At 44.3% G+C, this 18205-nt stretch overlaps 1 protein-coding gene across 2 annotated transcripts in view; it reads right to left on the reverse strand.

Annotated features, from left to right (window-relative positions):
• FKBP9 (FKBP prolyl isomerase 9) overlaps positions 1 to 18205 on the reverse strand; it is a 34150-nt gene that overhangs the window by 7087 nt on the left and 8858 nt on the right. For both annotated transcript variants that reach the window (XM_019628817.1, XM_019628818.1), the window contains exons 2-7: positions 15693 to 15838; positions 15109 to 15298; positions 14309 to 14454; positions 11425 to 11614; positions 6058 to 6203; positions 2006 to 2192 (exon numbers count right to left, since the gene is read on the reverse strand). In XM_019628817.1, the coding sequence (XP_019484362.1) occupies positions 2006 to 2192; positions 6058 to 6203; positions 11425 to 11614; positions 14309 to 14454; positions 15109 to 15298; positions 15693 to 15838 (1005 nt within the window). The remainder of the gene's footprint in view (positions 1 to 2005; positions 2193 to 6057; positions 6204 to 11424; positions 11615 to 14308; positions 14455 to 15108; positions 15299 to 15692; positions 15839 to 18205) is intronic.

The following is an 18205-nucleotide window of genomic DNA, read 5'->3' on the forward strand; positions in this document are numbered from 1 at the left end:
ACACGTTTTCCCCTCAGACATTCTCCTCATTCCTTCTGTGCATTACCCGCCTGCCATCCTTCTCAAGCCCCCTGCTTCCTGCCTGTGGCTGCCCTCTCTGATTCTCTACCCACAGCCCCTCTATCCTCATAACAGCCAGCAGCACCTGCCTCCTTTATTTATGGAGTCCACACAGGGCTCGGGGTGGGACCAGGCCCACCTTCCCGAAGGGGCTTCTCCCGCACACAGGTAGGCAGGTGCCCCCCACACTTGCCATCATCCCTTTATTCTGACGAGTCCAGCAGAGACACTGCCTTTTATACATAACACAAACGACTCTCTCACGGTACAGAATAGAGTCTCTGATAGGAGACAGGAGTATCACGGGGCTCCCAGATGCTCCGTTAAGAAGGTTGGGAACCCACCAAACACACATCAGAAGGCTGGAAGGCTGATTCTCCCCACCCCACATGAGAAGCATACCCTGCACCCACTGAGAGGGAATTCCTTTGTTCATTTTGCACCCCTACTTCCCCTTTCCACCGCCGTAGAAGCACCAGGCAAAAATATGAACATCAGCAAAAGCGACGACGGCACGCCATGGGCCTTACAGACTGTTCTGAACTTGTGGGCCACTTTCACATGCATAAGCTCACTCGATCCCCAGAACAGCTACAAGCCACGCTTCCTCCCCTCGGCAGGTTTCCAATGTTAGTGCGAGGAGGTTTGTTGTAAGTTCGGTCTCTGTAAATCTTCACCCCAGACGCGAGTACATATGTCACTGATGCTACAATCCATATTTTTGCACATTTTAACATCTCTGAAAATCAAGAATCATTTTACAACTGACAGCATGCCATTATTTTTTGGCTGCATTTTTACTTTCTTAAAGCTTCATAAAAGGATGCTTCTAATAATCAACACATTTTGGGTTTGACGAAATACGCTAAATGCATCAGTACACAGGCTCTCACGGCAGCAGAGAGGATGCTCTGAAGAGTACGTCCCTAGGGCTCCTGCTCCATGCCTGGCTCTGCCCAGCCACACTCTGTCACCGGAAGCCAGGAGGCAGAGAAACTTACTTGTAGGAGGGAGAGAAGGCGCCCTACCCCCTAGAATAAATGCAGCAGAATAAATCACACATTTTTATGAAGCCCTTTTTTCCCCTCAAGACCAAACTCAGAAATCTAAGTCAGCCTCAGTACAAAAATGAATGTACTTATAGGGAGACATAAAGAAAGGCTGAAAATGTTTCTTTCCTGAAGAAAAGGATATTGTATTCGCTTACAGATACATCTGAAGATTCATACATAAGAAGCAAAGCTCCTTTAGTCTCCCTGATACTAGTTTATACTGTCGATGCCTATTAATATGTTTTCAGATTCATCTCAATCAATTAACATTTACAAAATGCTCCCTTTGCGTGATGTTCTGGGCTAGGTGTAAGGAATAAAAACGTGAATACACATGTTGGGTGTCGCTAGGGTATTCAGAGCAGCAAAAGGGATAGCAACAAACATAAACGGCAGGTAATACACAAAATATTATGAGACTACAGACGCGGGAGCAGTTGATTCTTCGTAAGAATTAAGGAAAGATTTTGAGAAAAGAGAAGACATTTAAGCCAGGGCATAAGTTGGCTAGAAGGAAAGGGGGAAGCAGTGTACGTCTGCACCCCTTCACACGGCAGGCAGCCCTGGGCGGCAGAGGGTGGGTCCCAGCAGAGGGTGGGGCTGGTGGGGCAGAACGGAGCAGACAAAGCCAACCCAATGTGCCAAACTCTGAAGATGGGATTTTATCTGAGGGTTAATTTTTAAAGACAGCCGTTACAAGATGAGATGTTTTTTGAAAAGACGATGTCACAGGTGCAGGGGGAGACCATTCACAGGGAACTCCTAGAATAATGCACCTGAGCTGTGACGTAGGCTTGAGCTACGTAGGAGTGAGGTGTGGAGATCAAAGCTCTCAGGGACACACAGCTGCTCCCCTCTGGGCTCAGTGCCCCACCACCCCCGGCTGCGCTTACGTGGAATCCAGCAGGGTCCCATCCAGAAGCGAAGCGTTGTAGTGATACTTGAGGTAATCCCCCTTCTTACTGAGCACCGAGCAGTCAGGGGGCTTGTAGTGGGAGGTGACGCTGATGGAGTCCGAAGGGTTGTGGAAGTCGATCACATGGATGTCAAACACCAGCACGGCCGAGCCAGGGATATTCCCTAAAGGACAGACACAGGAAATTATGAAGGAAGCCCTCCAAGCAGCAGCACATGTGTGTCCCCAGCATCACCATGTATGTTCTCACAGGCGTCCAGTGAGGGACACGGGGACCCAGGTATGAAATCCTAGGGAACACCGGGAGAATGAAGCTGGAAAGGCCGTTAGAAGTAACCTAACCCTCATTTTTTTTTTTTTAAAGATTTTTATTGGGGAATTGGGGGAGGGAAACAGTGCTGGGGAATTGGGGGAAGGGGAACAGACAAGTTGCTGTCGTTTTGTTCTTCAGTCTAGTTGTGGAGGACGTTGCTTCACTGGCCCAAGTTGGCACCATCATTGCGCTCTTCCCGGGTGAGGCAGATCAGTCGCCGGCTTCTGGACGGCCACTCACTGCGGCTGCTGGCCGCTCACGCTGGCTGCTGGCCACACACGGTAGCCCATGGCAACCCACTGCAGCAGGGGCTGCAGCCTACGCCGTCACCAGCGACTCATGGCAGCCCAGCTCCAGGTTGAGCTGTTGTTCAGCATCTTAGCTGTAGAGGGCAGTGTCACTGGCCCTCATATGTGGGATCCAAACCAGGGTCCTCTGGCATCTCAAGCCAGCTCGTAACCAACGTGCCACTCGGCCGGCCCCTAACCCTCATTTTTATAGATGGGGAAACTGAGGCACGGATTTGTCCAGGGTCATGCACCAGTTAGGAGCATGGTTTGGACTACCAGTCAAGATAATGAGCTACTGCCCCATGGAATTGTTGAGCCTGAAAGACTTACGGCTAAATTCATCACAGATGAGGAAACTAAAACTAGGCCAAATTAAGTCCCACCCCGCTCCTATCAGAAGTGAAAGGTGAGATGAGAATATCAGTTATAGAGTGAAAATCACTCCCTATCACTGTACAAGAGAAACAAAACTATCAGAAAGTTCATAGAGGAAAAACACCTAGCCCAAACTGGCCCGTATACACCCCTTATGATATACGTATATATACTACACCCAGCGTTCACTAAGGGCCTTTACAACACATCCTGTTTGTTCTTTCTACACAAAATGATTAATATACTTTTCTCTTCCATTATCTCTTGAAAACATTGCCTCACATCTCAATAATGTTTTACCATTTATGAAAGTATTTTTCACATATATCCTCTCATTAAATCTCTGCAGCAACCTTGTCAGAAAAAAATGGCTGCAACAAAATCAAATGCCAAGAACGCAGCCTGTGAACCCCACGGAGAGCCCAGCATTTCATCCCTTCCACAAATATTTAATGAACGTTCCCTACATGCCTGGCCCTGCGGTATGTGGTGAGGAAACCACAAACGTCTTCTGTGTCCTGACACTCTTCTCAGGTCAGTCCCCCAGGGATTGGTATTAGGTCCTATCACACCCACCAAGAGGGCAGGGGTGCTCATCAAAAGAGGACGGAGGTGGACCCGGCACAAAAGCGCCTGGTGCTACACGTCAGGGTGCCCCTCCCTCCGCGGCACCGTATGATTCAGGATGAAGCAGCCTCATGCCCAGAAAATTTATGAGTCTTCGGATGCTTTCCAGAGCCTTATATAATCCTCTGCAGAGCTGTCTCATTCTTGATAGAAAGCCAAAAGAAGAAAAATAATGTAAGCAAATGTTTCCCATCAATATATTCTTTTTAGAGAAAGGAAGGACTAGTCCTGAGGGCAAAACACAACATGACTACTCAGAAAGTCGTTTTCTATTTCTGTATGTATTTGGCTAGAAATAGATGTTTACACACTACAAAACAACGAAGCACCAAGACACGAGACAAACAGGACACGAAGCAAGGCCTACTGAATGAGTATGTCTTAAGCTGTGATGTGCTGTGGCTTCATAAAGCAGAAATTTGAGGCAGGGAGGAAAAAAAATGTATGGCATACCCTGGTTTCCAACCAACCTGATGTTTCTTAGATCTTCTGGACAAACCCTAGTGGGAAAATTCTACAGACCCATATGATCCATCAGCAGTGGTCAGAAGAAGGTTAACAAAATGAACGTGAACAGCCAGCCAGGCCACTCAGGACACCATCAGCAAAAAGAAAGAAGCAAACGAAATACCGCATCAACTATTCCTAAGCAAACGAGCAAAAAATGGCTTATGAGAAAAAAACAATTAAGAAAGGTAATACGGTTGGGAATACTATGCAACCATAAAAAATGCGTGTTGGCATAGAAAGCTGTTCACAACAAACTAGATGAAGAGAGAAATTACAAAGTACTATGTGTAGATGACCCTATTTTTGTCAGTATTTATTAGTGTAGGTGGATGTGGATTTCATTTTACCTACATAGATTTTCATATACTCAAATATATAGAAGAGTATTTACTTCATGGCTGTATTGATTTCCTATTGCCGCTATGACAAATTACTACAAACTTGGCGGCCTAAAATAACGCAAATTCACTGTCCTAACTCTGGAGATCCGGAGGCTACATTCAAGGTGTCGGCAGGAATGCGTCCCTTTCGGAGGCTTCAGGGACAGTCTGTCCCTTTGCCTCTTCCAGCTTCTCAAGGCCGCCCTCACTCCTTGATCGGGGTTCTTTTTTTTTTTAAAAGATTTTTATTGGGGAATGGGGGGATGGGAACAGTCCTGGGGAATTGGGGGAAGGGGAACAGACAAGTTGCTGTCATTTTGTTCTTCAGTCTAGTTGTGGAGGACGTTGCTTCACCGGCCCAAGTTGGCACCATCATTGCGCTCTTCCCCGGTGAGGCAGATCAGTCGCTGGCTTCTGGACGGCCGCTCACTGCGGCTGCTGGCCGCTCACGCTGGCTGCTGGCTACACATGGTAGCCCATGGCAACCCACTGCCACAGGGGCTGCAGCCTGCGCCGTAGCCAGCGACTCACAGGCAGCCCAGCTCCAGGTCGAGTTGCTGTTCAGCATCTTCGCTGTAGAGGGCAGTGTCACTGGCCCTCATATGTGGGATCCGAACCGGGGCCCTCTGGTGTCCCAAGCCAGCTCTCAACCAATGCGCCACTCGACCGGCCCGACTCTAAGTCAGCAGATTAGTCTTTTCTCCTCTCCCTGTCATGCTCCCGCTTACGAAGACTGTCGGAAGTACATTAAGGCCGGGATGACCCAGGAGAATCTCCCCATCTCGAGATCTTAACCTTATTCACATCTGCAAAGTGCCTTTTACCATATAAAGTAACACAGTCACAAGTTCGGGGGACATAGACATTTTTGGGGGCCGTTCTTCTACCTACCACATTACAATGTTGATTCCTGGGTGATGGGATTATGAGAGATTTTTGTTCTCTTTGTTTATCTGTATTTTCTTTTAATAAAGCACACATGTATCATTTGTGTACTTTTTAAAGGGACTTTGCTACTAGGGTGACAAAAATGTTCTAAAACTGGATTAGGGTGATGGCACAACTCACTACATTTGCTAAAAATCATTGAATTGTATACTTAAAATGGGTGAATTTTATGGTATATAAATTGTACCTCAGTCACGTTGTTAAGAAACAAAAACTAAAAAGGGTTGGGTTTTTTTTTTCCTTTCCAATGGCTCAACAACAACAAATATGCAATTTATAGACAGAGAGGCATAGAGAAAATAAATACAGCAAGGTGTTAACAATTGGTCAAAGTCAGAGGAGTTCCCTGGGTGGTGCTTTCAGCCTTGGCGTAGGTTTAAAAATTTTCAAAAGGAAAATGGGCAGGGAGGACAAGGGGAAATTAGAAAGCATCTCTAGAAACTAAAGCTACTTGGGCATTCCAGGCTCCAGCTGGACTTCCGTTTGGCCACGTTGGCTCTTGAGAAGCCCTGGTTGCTGGGAACCAGCCTGGAAGCAGCCCGGTGGAGCCGCTCGGTTTCACCTGAAGAAGGCAGCCGTCACTCACCTCTCCCTTCCTCTCCATAGCCCAGGTGAGGGGGGACCACGATCCTCCGCTTCTCTCCCACGCAAACGCCAAGTAAACCTTCATCCATGCCCGCAATCACGTAGCCCTGCCCGATGTACGTGTCGAAGGTGCGGTTCCGCGAGTAGCTAGAAGCAAAGAAAAGAACGAGGTTCCTTACAAGGGAACACACTGGCCTCCAGACCCCGGAAAGGGAGGAACCCTGGAATCTGAGGACACAGCCAGGAGACATGCTCCTCTGCAATGGCGAACAAGAATCCACGCACAGCGTGGGAGCGCGTCAGCAGAGGCCCTCCCGGAAACAAGCCCTCCGACCCTCTGGGGTGGGATTATGAATGGGACGCGGCGACCCGGAGCTCGCACAGAACTGTAGCTCATGTACATTGGACTGTACGCTTTGCAACCATGTCAAGTTAATGAAAAATGCATCAAGGGTGGCTCTTATCAGAAACGAAGGCTGTGTCCAAGGACAATGTCTCCAGCATCTAAAGAGGAGAACAGCTGTATTATGTGGGACATGAATACTCGGATTGCCAGAAAAGCAGCATAGATACTGAGAGCCATTTAACTGTGCAGTCCCCACCAAAGCTGGATGCATTCGCCTGCTGTCACCCCCGCTCACCAAGCTACCTTCTGGTGAGGACTTGGGCTTCCCAAGTGCCAAGGGCAGGAGGCCCAAGCATTCCGCTTGGGGGAGAGAGCCAACCTCTGTGTAAACTGCCAGCTGAGCCTGAGTACTGAGTTTGGTGAGAACAAGAATCAATTTCCCAAAGCCTGATGACTCCAGAGTACAATAATAAAACTCCATCTGCCACGTCTACTACACAACTCTGCACCAGTGATCTGTACCCATTACTCACCCCCAGCTGGTGCAGATGTGGCAAAAAGCATGTCCTGAAAGGACCAGTCATTTCCGTCACTACCTCATCAAGCACAGCCAAAGGACAACTGCCTCAGAGAAGGCGGCCAGCCGAGTAGGGCCGCGGAGATGACAAGGCAGAGCTGGGAGGGGCTCTTCCTTCTGAACGCCCCTCCGAGACCACAAAGCAAGGCGGGGTGGAGACATGATAAGAACAGGTGACCCTCCTCACCCAGGAAGCAGATGACCTGCTAACCCTCCTGGAGACGTAGCACTGAGGAGCTTCCGACCTCTCATCCCCTCACAGGGGCCAAAAAGCCCAGGATGGGAACTCAGCAGCAAAGGAAGGCCAGGCTCGGCTCGCTCACCTTCCCCAAGTTTACCACCTCTCCAGCAGGTGCTTGACAATCATCAGCAAAGGGGAGCTCACTGCCAGCTATTCAGGCGAGAGGAGGGCACCTGCGAGATGGATCCCTTAAAAAGGGACACCAGGCGATGGGAGAGATGGCAGGTGCCTCAGAGGAGGGAAGAGCCACCAGGTGGAACAGTCAGCAAAGATTCCATGGGTTTGGGAGACAGTGGACGCTGAGGGATGATATGGGCATCAGGACAAGGGGATAACAGTGGGGCCGAGACCTAGAGGCAGGAAAGAGCTTCAGAAGAGACTGGAGCAGCAGGGCAGGCTCCAAGTGTAGAGAATGTTAAATAACTTTAAAAGAAGACTTAAATAGGGCCGGCCAAGTGGTGCATTGGTTAAGAGCTGGCTTGGGACGCCAGCTCTGAGCAGCAGGCCCCGGTTCGGATCCCACATGAGGGCCAGTGACACTGCCCTCTACAGCTAAGATGGTGAACAACAGCTCAACCTGGAGCTGGGAATGTCGAGAGTCGCCGGCGACCGCGTAGGCTGCAGCCCCTGCTGCAGTGGGTTGCCATAGGCTACCGTGTGTGGCCAGTAGCCAGCAGTGTGTGGCCAGCAGCCAGCATGAGCAGGCAGCAGCTGGTGTGAGCTGCCAAGAGCCACCAAGAGTGGCCGTCCAGAGGCTGGCGACTGATCTGCCTTGCCCGGGAAGAGTGCAATGATGGTGCCAACTTGGGCCAGTGAAGGAATGTCCTCCACAACTAGACTGAAGAACCAAAGGACAGCAACTTGTCTGTTCCCCTTCCCCAGATTCCCCAGCACTGTTCCCCTCCCCCAATTCCCCAATAAAATCTTTGAAAAAAAAAAAAAGACGACTTAAATAAATGGAAAACCATCATGTTTCCCCATGGGAAAGTGGAGAAATGGAAAGTTATCAATACTCCCCCAAAACTAACTTATGAATTTCAAAACAATTCCAATCAAAATGTGAGTGGGTGTATGGGAGAGGAGGGAACTCTAAAATTCATTCAGAAAAAGGAATAATCAAGAATATACAGCAAGCTCTCATTCCCGTAAAACATTAAAATGGGGGGATATGCATTTCACTGTATATGTATGGAAGACATGAAATTCGTAACACTGGTTCCCTGTGAAGAGTGGAACTGGGTGATTGAGGGAAATTCGTCACTGTATACCCTTTTATACTTTTAGGATTTTGAACCATGTCAATGTATCACTTAGTAGAAAATAATAATGTTTAAAAAAGAAAAAGAATACTCTCTATCATATAAATTTAAAAACAGCAATAGTTAAAGATGTGATACTGGTCCAGGAAGAGCTAGACCAATGGAAAAGGATAAAAATTCTGGACAGACAAAAGAACCAAAAGTATACTTAAGAATTTGGTACATAATAAAAGTCAAATTTTAGATGAGTAAGGAAAAAAACAGAGTTATTCAATAAAGGGTGTTGGAAAACACTAGCTAACCATCTGGAAAAAAGTAGTCAGATCCTTACTGTCACACGGAATACCACAACAAATTCCAGATGGATTAAAGTTTTCAACATGAAAGCATTTATAAGCATGGAGACAGGCTGTGAAAGATTATTAATATTTAGCCCAGGTAGCAAGAATGGAAGGGGTTGATGGGAAATTATTACATCATATGTGTGTGTGTGTGTGTGTGTGTATTTGCACTGTTTCACTTAGACAATAAGAACATAATTCTTTTTAAAATAAAAATTCTAATAAATAGTTTACAGAATAAAAAAATAAAATGGCATGAGTTAAATACAGGCAAATGTTTGTATACTCTAGGGGAGGGGACAGACTGTTTAGCATGTCAAAGACAGAATATATAAGAATTTATATTAGAATAAAGGAAGCCATAAAGGAGAAGTGGAATGTATTTAACAACATAAAACGTTTATATTTAAATAGGTCAAAAATCACAATGACCAAAATTAAAATGCTAATAAACAGGGAATATGCTCTCAACAACATACAACCATAAAAGGGTTAATATCTTTCATGTATAGAGTCTTCAAATCAATAAGCTAAGGACAAATATCACTACCTTCAATATAAAAACAGGCAAAAGACATAAACAGGTAAATCACAAAACAAGATCCAAGTGCTCAACAAACATTTGAAAGAATTTCAACTTCAATAGCAATAAAAGAAATTTAGATTAAAGCTATGAAGTTCCATTTTCTTCTATAAATTGGCAAAAATTATTTAAAAATGATACTCAGTGTTACCAAGTTTGGAAGAAAAGGGGCTCTATTAGACCGTGATGGGAAACCTTGCTTGAGGATAACTTTGTAGAGTATAGCAAAAGCTGTAAAAAAATACACAAAACCTGAGACCCAGAGATTCTTCTAGAAATTTATCCCAAGGAAACAATCACATACTTTAAGGTTTAGCTACAAAAATATTGGGTTGTCGGAAATGTCATGATGCATTTTCGCAACGAAAAACATAGAAAAAATGTCATGACTTTTCCAACAACCCAATAATTGCTGCAGCCCTCCCTAGAATGTCAAAAGGTAGAAAACAATAGGGATTGATTACCTAAATTAAGGCAAATCTATACAATGGAACATTAGTTAGCTGTTAGAACAGGCTAGATCCCAGCATACTAAAATGAAAACCTGGTTGAAAACTAAAAAAACTGTGGTTCCATTAATATGGAAAGAAATCTGGTATCCACTAGAAAAATGGTCTTTCAAGTTGAAATATAATTCCAGGGACTAAAGGATACAACCAAGCTCCTATGTGACAAATAATAACACACACACACACACACACACACACACACACACACACACATTCTGGAGATTTTTTGTAATAAACAAAAGAGTAAAAACAACTCCAATGTTCATGGGAAAATGGTTAAATAAATATAGTATAACCACCCAATGAAACACTAGGCAGACATAAAAAATGGTTTCTCTCTACGCAGTAATATAGAAAAATTCCAAGGTGAAAAAAAGCAAGGAACAGAATATAGTATACATACTCTTATATGTACCATACTCTACATGCTATGTACTTTAAAGAGGAGCAAATAAGACAACATTTGTATTTGCTTATATCTGCATTAGAAAAAAATACACACCCTAGAAGAATAAAAGAGAAACATCCGCAAGAGTGGCTAATTCTAAATATGGCTACGGCAGAGGGGAACATGAAATAGGCGGGGGTGGCTGCCTGTTTTAATGCATATTCTGCTTTAATGTTGAACCACATGACTGTTACTTTTTCCCCAAAACATCAAATGAAAAATTTAAATGAAGAGATCCTAGGAGTAGGAAGAATGAATTATTCAGATAAAATAATACCATACAAAAATTATCCTGTAATGTTTCTGGATGACTAAATAACCTCGAAGTCTATTACCTCAGAGAGACAGGTAGATTACTGTCCCAACTTGTTTGCTCTACAGGAGTGGTTTCCCAAACACATGCCACTTGAAGGAGGGAGACATACCGACACCAGGCATGCCCCAGCCACCTGCACAATTGCAGGCTAAGCCTTCCTTATAAAGAAACAACTTCGACTAACAACAAAAGCCTGGATAATTAACTGAACGCATCCAACCAGTCCCCTGCAGTAGACAAGCCTGTGAAGTCTGCAAAGTGCTTTCAACTACCTTATCTCTTTAATCTAACCATCTCTTTGAGAAAGGTGCTAATAACAGGTAAAAAGCGAAGCTTAGGAAGGTCCAATGTTGTCCAAAGTCACACAGTTGGTGCCCCACACACAGGGACTGGAACCTATGTCTCCTGGTACCAAGTCTGTTCTGTTCCCTTCCTACAGCCTGGACCTCCTCCCGTCTGGCCACTACCCATCTTGGACGCCATAGTTGGGTTTATACTTGGATAGCAGAGCACAGTATAGGATGGAAGGCATCAAGGGTGAGTCTGTTCTGTTGTCCTGCAGATTCTCCCACAGGCACCAAGGAGACAGTTCTAACTCCTGCTGAAGGAATTCAGTATCAGAAAATAGAAACCTGTATTGGAGATGAACATACTAACTCCCGAGTCAGCACTGACAGAGTACTCAGATCAGGGTTTAGCGGTGCTTTATGTTTAATAAGACGTGGTTTATTAACCTGTCTTTCCTCACCTGGAATCAAAGAAGGTGCCGTCCAGAAGCGTGCCATTGTAGTGATACCTGAGAAAGTCCCCGCTTTGACTTAGCCGCTCGCAGTTTTCAGGAATGACCTTATTCTCAATGGAAATGCCATCCTTGGGGTTATGAAGGTCCAGCAATGCAACATCAAACACCAGAGATGCCTGTCCAGGGATGTCTTTCCCTAGAGTGGAATGGAGGCAGGTGACAAAATCAGGCCACAAGATTTAGGAAGTAATAACTCAACACCCACTGTGTTGGCGTTAACTCATTCCTTGAAGTTTTCAAGCCAAGGAAACAAACGTTCTCCCATGTCTTGGGTGGCTCCCCCTGGTGTCCAACCATGGGCTAGCGGGTATAATTTGAAGCCTGACTTCCTTGGAAAAGGGGGCAAATGGTATTAATGACATGAGAGGCTTCTATGACTATACTTTCTAGGCATTTGCTGGCAAATCCAGGCTCTATGTGGTGACCATACAAATACAAACCCAGATACATACCTCTGCTTCTGTTTGTGCACAAATGCAAATCTCAGACATTTAAAGGCCCAAATTCCAAAGCTCGGGTCTGGTTCTGGAGAACATGACGTAGACTTGTTCTTTGGAACCCATAGTCAATTTTTTAAAGAGACTTATGCAAAATTCAATCCTTTAAGTGCATCCAAAAGAAGATATAAATGAAACTAAAATTAGCTGACATTTGAGAAAAAAAAATGGCACCCACAGTCGAAAGAAACAGTCTTCAAATCATTTCTGCCTCCATTTTGGATGGTACTGCCTCTTGGAGCTCCCTAACAGGGACCATTTATTCAATGCCTGGAACATGATAATACTCATGAAGAGACTAGTGGGCATTAGGACTTCCTCAAAGATCAACACTAACCAGTAAGTAACTCTAAATCCAGAACTTTGGGATAAAAGGAAGTTAACAGACAAACCATCTATCTCAACCCTCTTACTTGCTATTTATTATCCATGCAAAGGAGTAGGCCTGGGCAGGAGAACCACAGGGCATGTCAGGCCTGTGCTCCTTCAATTGGCTCGTTGGCAGAGCCCACCCCTCCATGTCCATCCCCTCAGTGGGATGATGAAATCTGCTGACACCAGGCTGCTGAGTCAGCCTCTGGAATGCAAGGTGTGGTCAGTCCCTGAAATGTGGGTGTGGGTTGGGGGGAGGGGAAGGGCAGTAGAATAACCCTGGGTTGTACTTTCCTGTATCTTTTAATTTAATAGAAAAAAGAAAGCCTTAAAAGTCACCCCAGGATTTAAACTTTTCTAGCATTACATGTACTCATTGACTGTTTGTTTGTTTTTTTACAACAACTTTATTGAGATATAATTCCCATACCACACAATTCACCTATTCAAAGTTATACCTGGATAGCTGAGCACGATATTAAAGTATAAAGTATTTTTTAAAATAACTGTTTTAAATCAACTATTTATTTTAAATATTTAAAGTATTAATTCTTTAAAATAAATACATAGTGTTCCCCATATTAGGCTAGGCATCTAGCATTATTATGTATGTCGGGTGCCTGTGATGAGGTCAAAAGGATTTAGGAGCCAAGGCGAATGAAATCCCACTGGCCAAGGATCAGACAATTGGAACATTATAAGAATAACAACAGGAGCTGGCCGAGTGGCTCAGTTGTTTAAGAGCTCCCTCAAAAGTTTGAGTTCTGAGCAACAGTGGTTCAATGCCTGGCCGGAGCTGAGCTGCTGCTGAGCTGCCAAGAGGTGGCAGGATGGCTCAGCTACATAAAAAAAAAAAAAAAAAAAAAAAAAAGAATAACAACATATCTAGGGGAAGGGAGAAGTAAGACATATTTACAGCAATTGTTCTCGGACTTTCCTTTTAGCAGGGAGCTCCCCCAACTCCCCACCCCACTTTTTAAAGAAACTGTCTGCAGATTTCCAGCATGTAAAATATATAAAAGTGGAGGTGGACAGGACAGAAGGCTGAGCCCCACCCATTCCGGTTCCCCTGTCCTCCAGCCTGTAGCTTGGAAAACATTATATTAGGGCATTATTATAAGTTGGGTACCATTGTCAGTAAGCTTCTTAAAGAGCATCATGTTTTCATTTCTATTCTTAACTATATGTGTATCTGCTTGCCCAATGCCTGGTGGTCTCTTTGTTGTGTCAGCCTCTCAGGAGTAAATGTGCCTGAAACTCAATTACTTAGGCCTATATTCTATTTATGCCAATATTCTATGTTTTCTCTCATAGTAAAACAACAAACAGAACAATTCAATTAATTCAGATTAGTGGCTTTTTTCCCCTAACATGCTTTGCATTTGTCCACATGGAGCTAACGTCACGGGTAAAACCCATCATGGAGATACAAATCTGGGGGAAAAAAGGAATTCTGGCATCGAATGCTAAGTTTCTACCTTGATATCTACAATCTTCAGACTGTCTAGTTCAAATCTCACTTCATAGATGGGCAACACAGACTGGAGAGGTTGGTACCCAAGGTTATAGCTTCTGAGGCAATGGCAGCTGGCTTACTTATGAACGTTAATGACCACAAATAAGTAGGGGATTTTGCAACTCGGTCATCAGACAGCAGATGACCTAGACTAGCGCTGTCCACACAGCTTTCTGCAGGGATGGAAATACTTGTCTGCACGGTCCAGCACCTAGCACTCGGCAACATGTGGCTTAATTACATCACATGTGGCTGTGTGACCAACATATACAATTTTCATTAAAATTTCATTTTATTTTAATTTAAATGTAAACAACGGCTACCATATTGGACGGGGCAAGTCTAGGTGAAAAGGTCTGGGGGGTTTCACATGGTTAAGTTGAATTAATCATCGCAATAAAAATAAGGACAGAGGAGAGTGGCTCCCAGAGTGAGAAAGACTTACCGTCTCCGTCTTCTCCATAGGCCAGAAAGGGGGGGATGGTGATGACGCGCTTTTCCCCCACACACATCCCCAGTAGCCCTTTATCCATTCCAGGAATCAGCCAGCCAATTCCCACATATGTGTCATATGTTTTCATGCGATTGTGACTGAAAACCAATGAGGAAGGGAGAAAGTTCCATACCATGAGGACGGTTCTAACCCATCCCTCAATAGGGTTTTTGTTACTCTCAGCTGAACAAAGAACCCCTACCCATCCCCGGAGACAAGCACACATGCATCTCTGCTCCCAATCACGGAGCAGACATCCTCAAATTTATAAAAAAGCATGTAACTAAATCACAGTGGTTCCCCAAAAATAGGCCTGCTAGTCTATCTAACCAAAATTTGACACTATAATGAGAGGAAAGGGTTCACTGTCCCCAGCTTAGCACCTTACACCCACACTTCTTCATAGCTTCATACACATTTAGCCTTCCCCTCCTCCTTCCATGGGAAAACTATAAAAATTAACCAAAAAAAGGCATGAACCACCTTGGTAATAGGGCCCTTCTTCATTTAATGAGATCTTAAAATACTGTTAATTTAGATCAAGATTGCTCTTAAGTTTTTCTAAGATATATTCAAACTTTGACTCTGGCACTCTGGGGCATAAAACATTAACCAAAAGCCTTAAGTGAAGGAGTTAATGCCAGTGAAAGCTGGGAGGAGTCCCTTTTCCGGTTTCTCCATGGGCATAAAAAGGTGAAACAGAGGGAACTAAAGGGGATCTCACTGATACTAGCATGAATAATGGGACTTACCTCGAATCAAACAGCGTCCCATCCAAGAACGTTCCGTTGTAGTGGTACCTTACAAAATCAGACACCTGGATGGTCCGAGGGCAACTGGGGGGCTTGAAGTAAGTGTGAATCTGAACCTGATCTTCAGCGTTCCAAATATCCATCAGAAGTACATCAAAATGAAGCAATGAATTGGGGGGGATCACACCAGCTAGAAATAAAATAGAGTTCCCACTGAGAAGCTGCTGCCTTCCAGGCCAGACAAGCACCTAGGAGGCTGCCAAGGGTTCAAAGGGACATGGTGGCCAGTTCCAAAATGAGCCATGCTCCCGCCCTCTTTTCTCCAAATGAAATTGAAGGAAAAGGGAAAAAACAAAATTTTCCTCTCAATAAGCATAACATTCAATACACCTGTGTTAATAACACCTTCTTTCATATGTAGAAAAAATAAACCTAAGATGGAAAATTTAGGGTGTGTGTGTGTTCGCTGCTTCATATTTTCCCCAACTTAAAGCTTCCAAAGATTCTCCAGTATGCCCAACAGCCTGTAAATGTTCTGGTTGTTTCTGCAGATATGTTTACACACACAGAGAACGAAAACTTACAAACGCCTTCACTTCCATAAGCAAGCTTCGGAGGGATCTTCACAAAGCGCCTCTCGTTAACGCACATCCCGACCAGAGCTTGGTCCATCCCTGCAATCAGCTGTCCTTTTCCCACAAACACATTGAAAGTGGAATCTCTGTCATAGCTGAAGACGAGAGAGAGAGAGAGAGAGAGAGAGAGAGAGAGAGAGAGGAGTATAAATAATCTTTCTTTTAGTGAAACCAACCTGTGAAAATGGACCCATGCACAGAGTGAGGTCGCTGCAAAGCCAAAAGCCAGCACAGGAGTTACTGACACAGGAATGGTACCTGCAGGGCTACCATTTTTTTTTCTAAACTTTATTGGGGAACAGTGTGTTTTTCCAGGACCCATCAGCTCCAAGTCAAGTTGTTTTCAATCTAGTTGTGGAGGGTGCAGCTCACTGGCCCATGGGGGAATCGAACCGGCAACCTTGGTGTTATGAGCCTGCGCTCTAACCACCTGAGCTAACCAGCCGCCCCCAGGGCTACAATTTATAAATTACCTTGAATATTGCCAGCAAATCTAGGTAGAGAAGCATCAGTATAACTCTCCCCCCAAAATATATATAAAGTTTACTTTGCAAAATAGCTACCAATGACTCTACTAAAAATATAGTTGACTCCACTTCTGTGTGACTGGTACCTAAAAGCAACATCATAGATACTACTGCCCAAAGTTAACATATATATTTTTGGTATTTTTAAGTCAATAAGTAAAACAAAGAGTAAACATGGTGCAGCATAAAGGGTACCTAAACCCTCTTAACCTCAGTCTTCTCCACTACAAAACAAGAGTAATAATAACGGCCATCCCAAGATCTGTGTGATACAACATGAAAAGTGCTCTGAAACCCTAAAGGTTATGCCAATATTACTGTAATTATTACAGGGAATAGAAAGTCCAAAAGAGTCTTGAGATCACTAATATTCATCACCATTAAAGGTAATGGCCTTAGGTTGGAAGATAAATAACGGAATCATGGCTATGGCCCATGCTCTGATCCTCTTCAATGTCAAATTCAGCAACCAACAAGGGTTTGCCTCTTAGGAGACTGTGCTAGGTGTTCTGAGGGCAAGGCATGGACTTCGGCTTTTTAAAAAACTGGCAGAGACACCTACAGAGTTTCAGACACCGTGTTTAAGGAAACGACTACAGGCCTTGGTTTATAATAACGAAAGAAACACTGGAAATAAGTTCAAGGGTACAGCACTGACTGCATTTAAGGTAAGGACATACAATAACATGCTCTATGGCCATTTAAATACAAGATTTCTGTTATGGGGATGTAATATACAGCATGGTGACTACAGTTAATAATTTGCACATTACAGTGCAGATTTGTAAGTTGCTAAGAGAGATCTCGAAAATTCTCATCACAAGAAAATTTTTGTAACTATGTTAACTACACGTATTGTGGTCATTTTGCAATATACACAAATATCAAATCATCATGTTGTACCTCTGAAACTAACATGTCAATTACACCTAAACTACAAATTCTGGGGGAAAAAACAGATTTCTATTCACTGGCTCAGAAGGATGGATACACACATTTAGAGAAAAGTGCAGGTTACAGAGCCATACGATAATATAATCCCATTTTGAATTTACATATATAGATGTGCATGAAAACAACCCCCAAGACGATACATGAAAACATTATCAATGATGATCTATGGGTAGGAGAGTTCAGGCGATTTAATTTGTTGGCTCTTTATCTCTTAATTTTTTAAATGATCAAGTAATCTTTGTGTAATGCAATGTTGCGAGCCGTTGGGATTTAGCTCATTAGGATGCACTGCCCTTCATTTGGTCAATCACTTCCAACTTCTCATGTTCCCTAACGAGTAGCCTGGGAAGGCAGCACAGTCCACCTCACCACTGGCCGGCGCGGCTTCCTCAGACCCGCCCCCACTTCCCTTTCTCCTCCTAGTTTCCCAGCCCATTTTAATAGCCTTCCTTTCTCCAAGGTCAGTGAACAAAAAGCAAGATTCCAAGTTCAGGCGACTGAGCCAGAGGACGAAAGCACATGGTCAGCTGGGTGCCCTACACGGCTTTACACCTCCACCCTCCATCTCTGGAGGACCAACGCCCTCCCGCAGGAATGCCAGCTCTTGAATTTCACTTGGCCGGGTCGCCATGCCCTGAACCACCATCACACTGGTGGGTTTATGTTAATAACGGACCAGCACTCCAGGCTTCAGAGGCTCCCCAAACACAGAACATGTGCAAACGGCAACAGTGCAGAGGCTGGAAACCACTTTGTGTTTCATCCACAGAACCTGAACAGAGTTCCCAAATTTAAGGAGAATTTTTCATAATAACTCGTATTTAGAAAGTGTTTTTTTTGTGTCAGGCACAGTGGCGAACCAAGCTTTTTCACATACAACCTCATTTGATTCTCATCCGACACTTTAAGGTGGGTGCTGATACTCAGGCTCCTTGGAGGTGAAAAAATCACTCAAGTTCCGGAGGTTAGGCAAGTTAGAAC

Source organism: Hipposideros armiger, unplaced genomic scaffold, assembly GCF_001890085.2.
Source record: "Hipposideros armiger isolate ML-2016 unplaced genomic scaffold, ASM189008v1 scaffold_809, whole genome shotgun sequence".
NCBI classification, from domain to species: domain Eukaryota; kingdom Metazoa; phylum Chordata; class Mammalia; order Chiroptera; family Hipposideridae; genus Hipposideros; species Hipposideros armiger.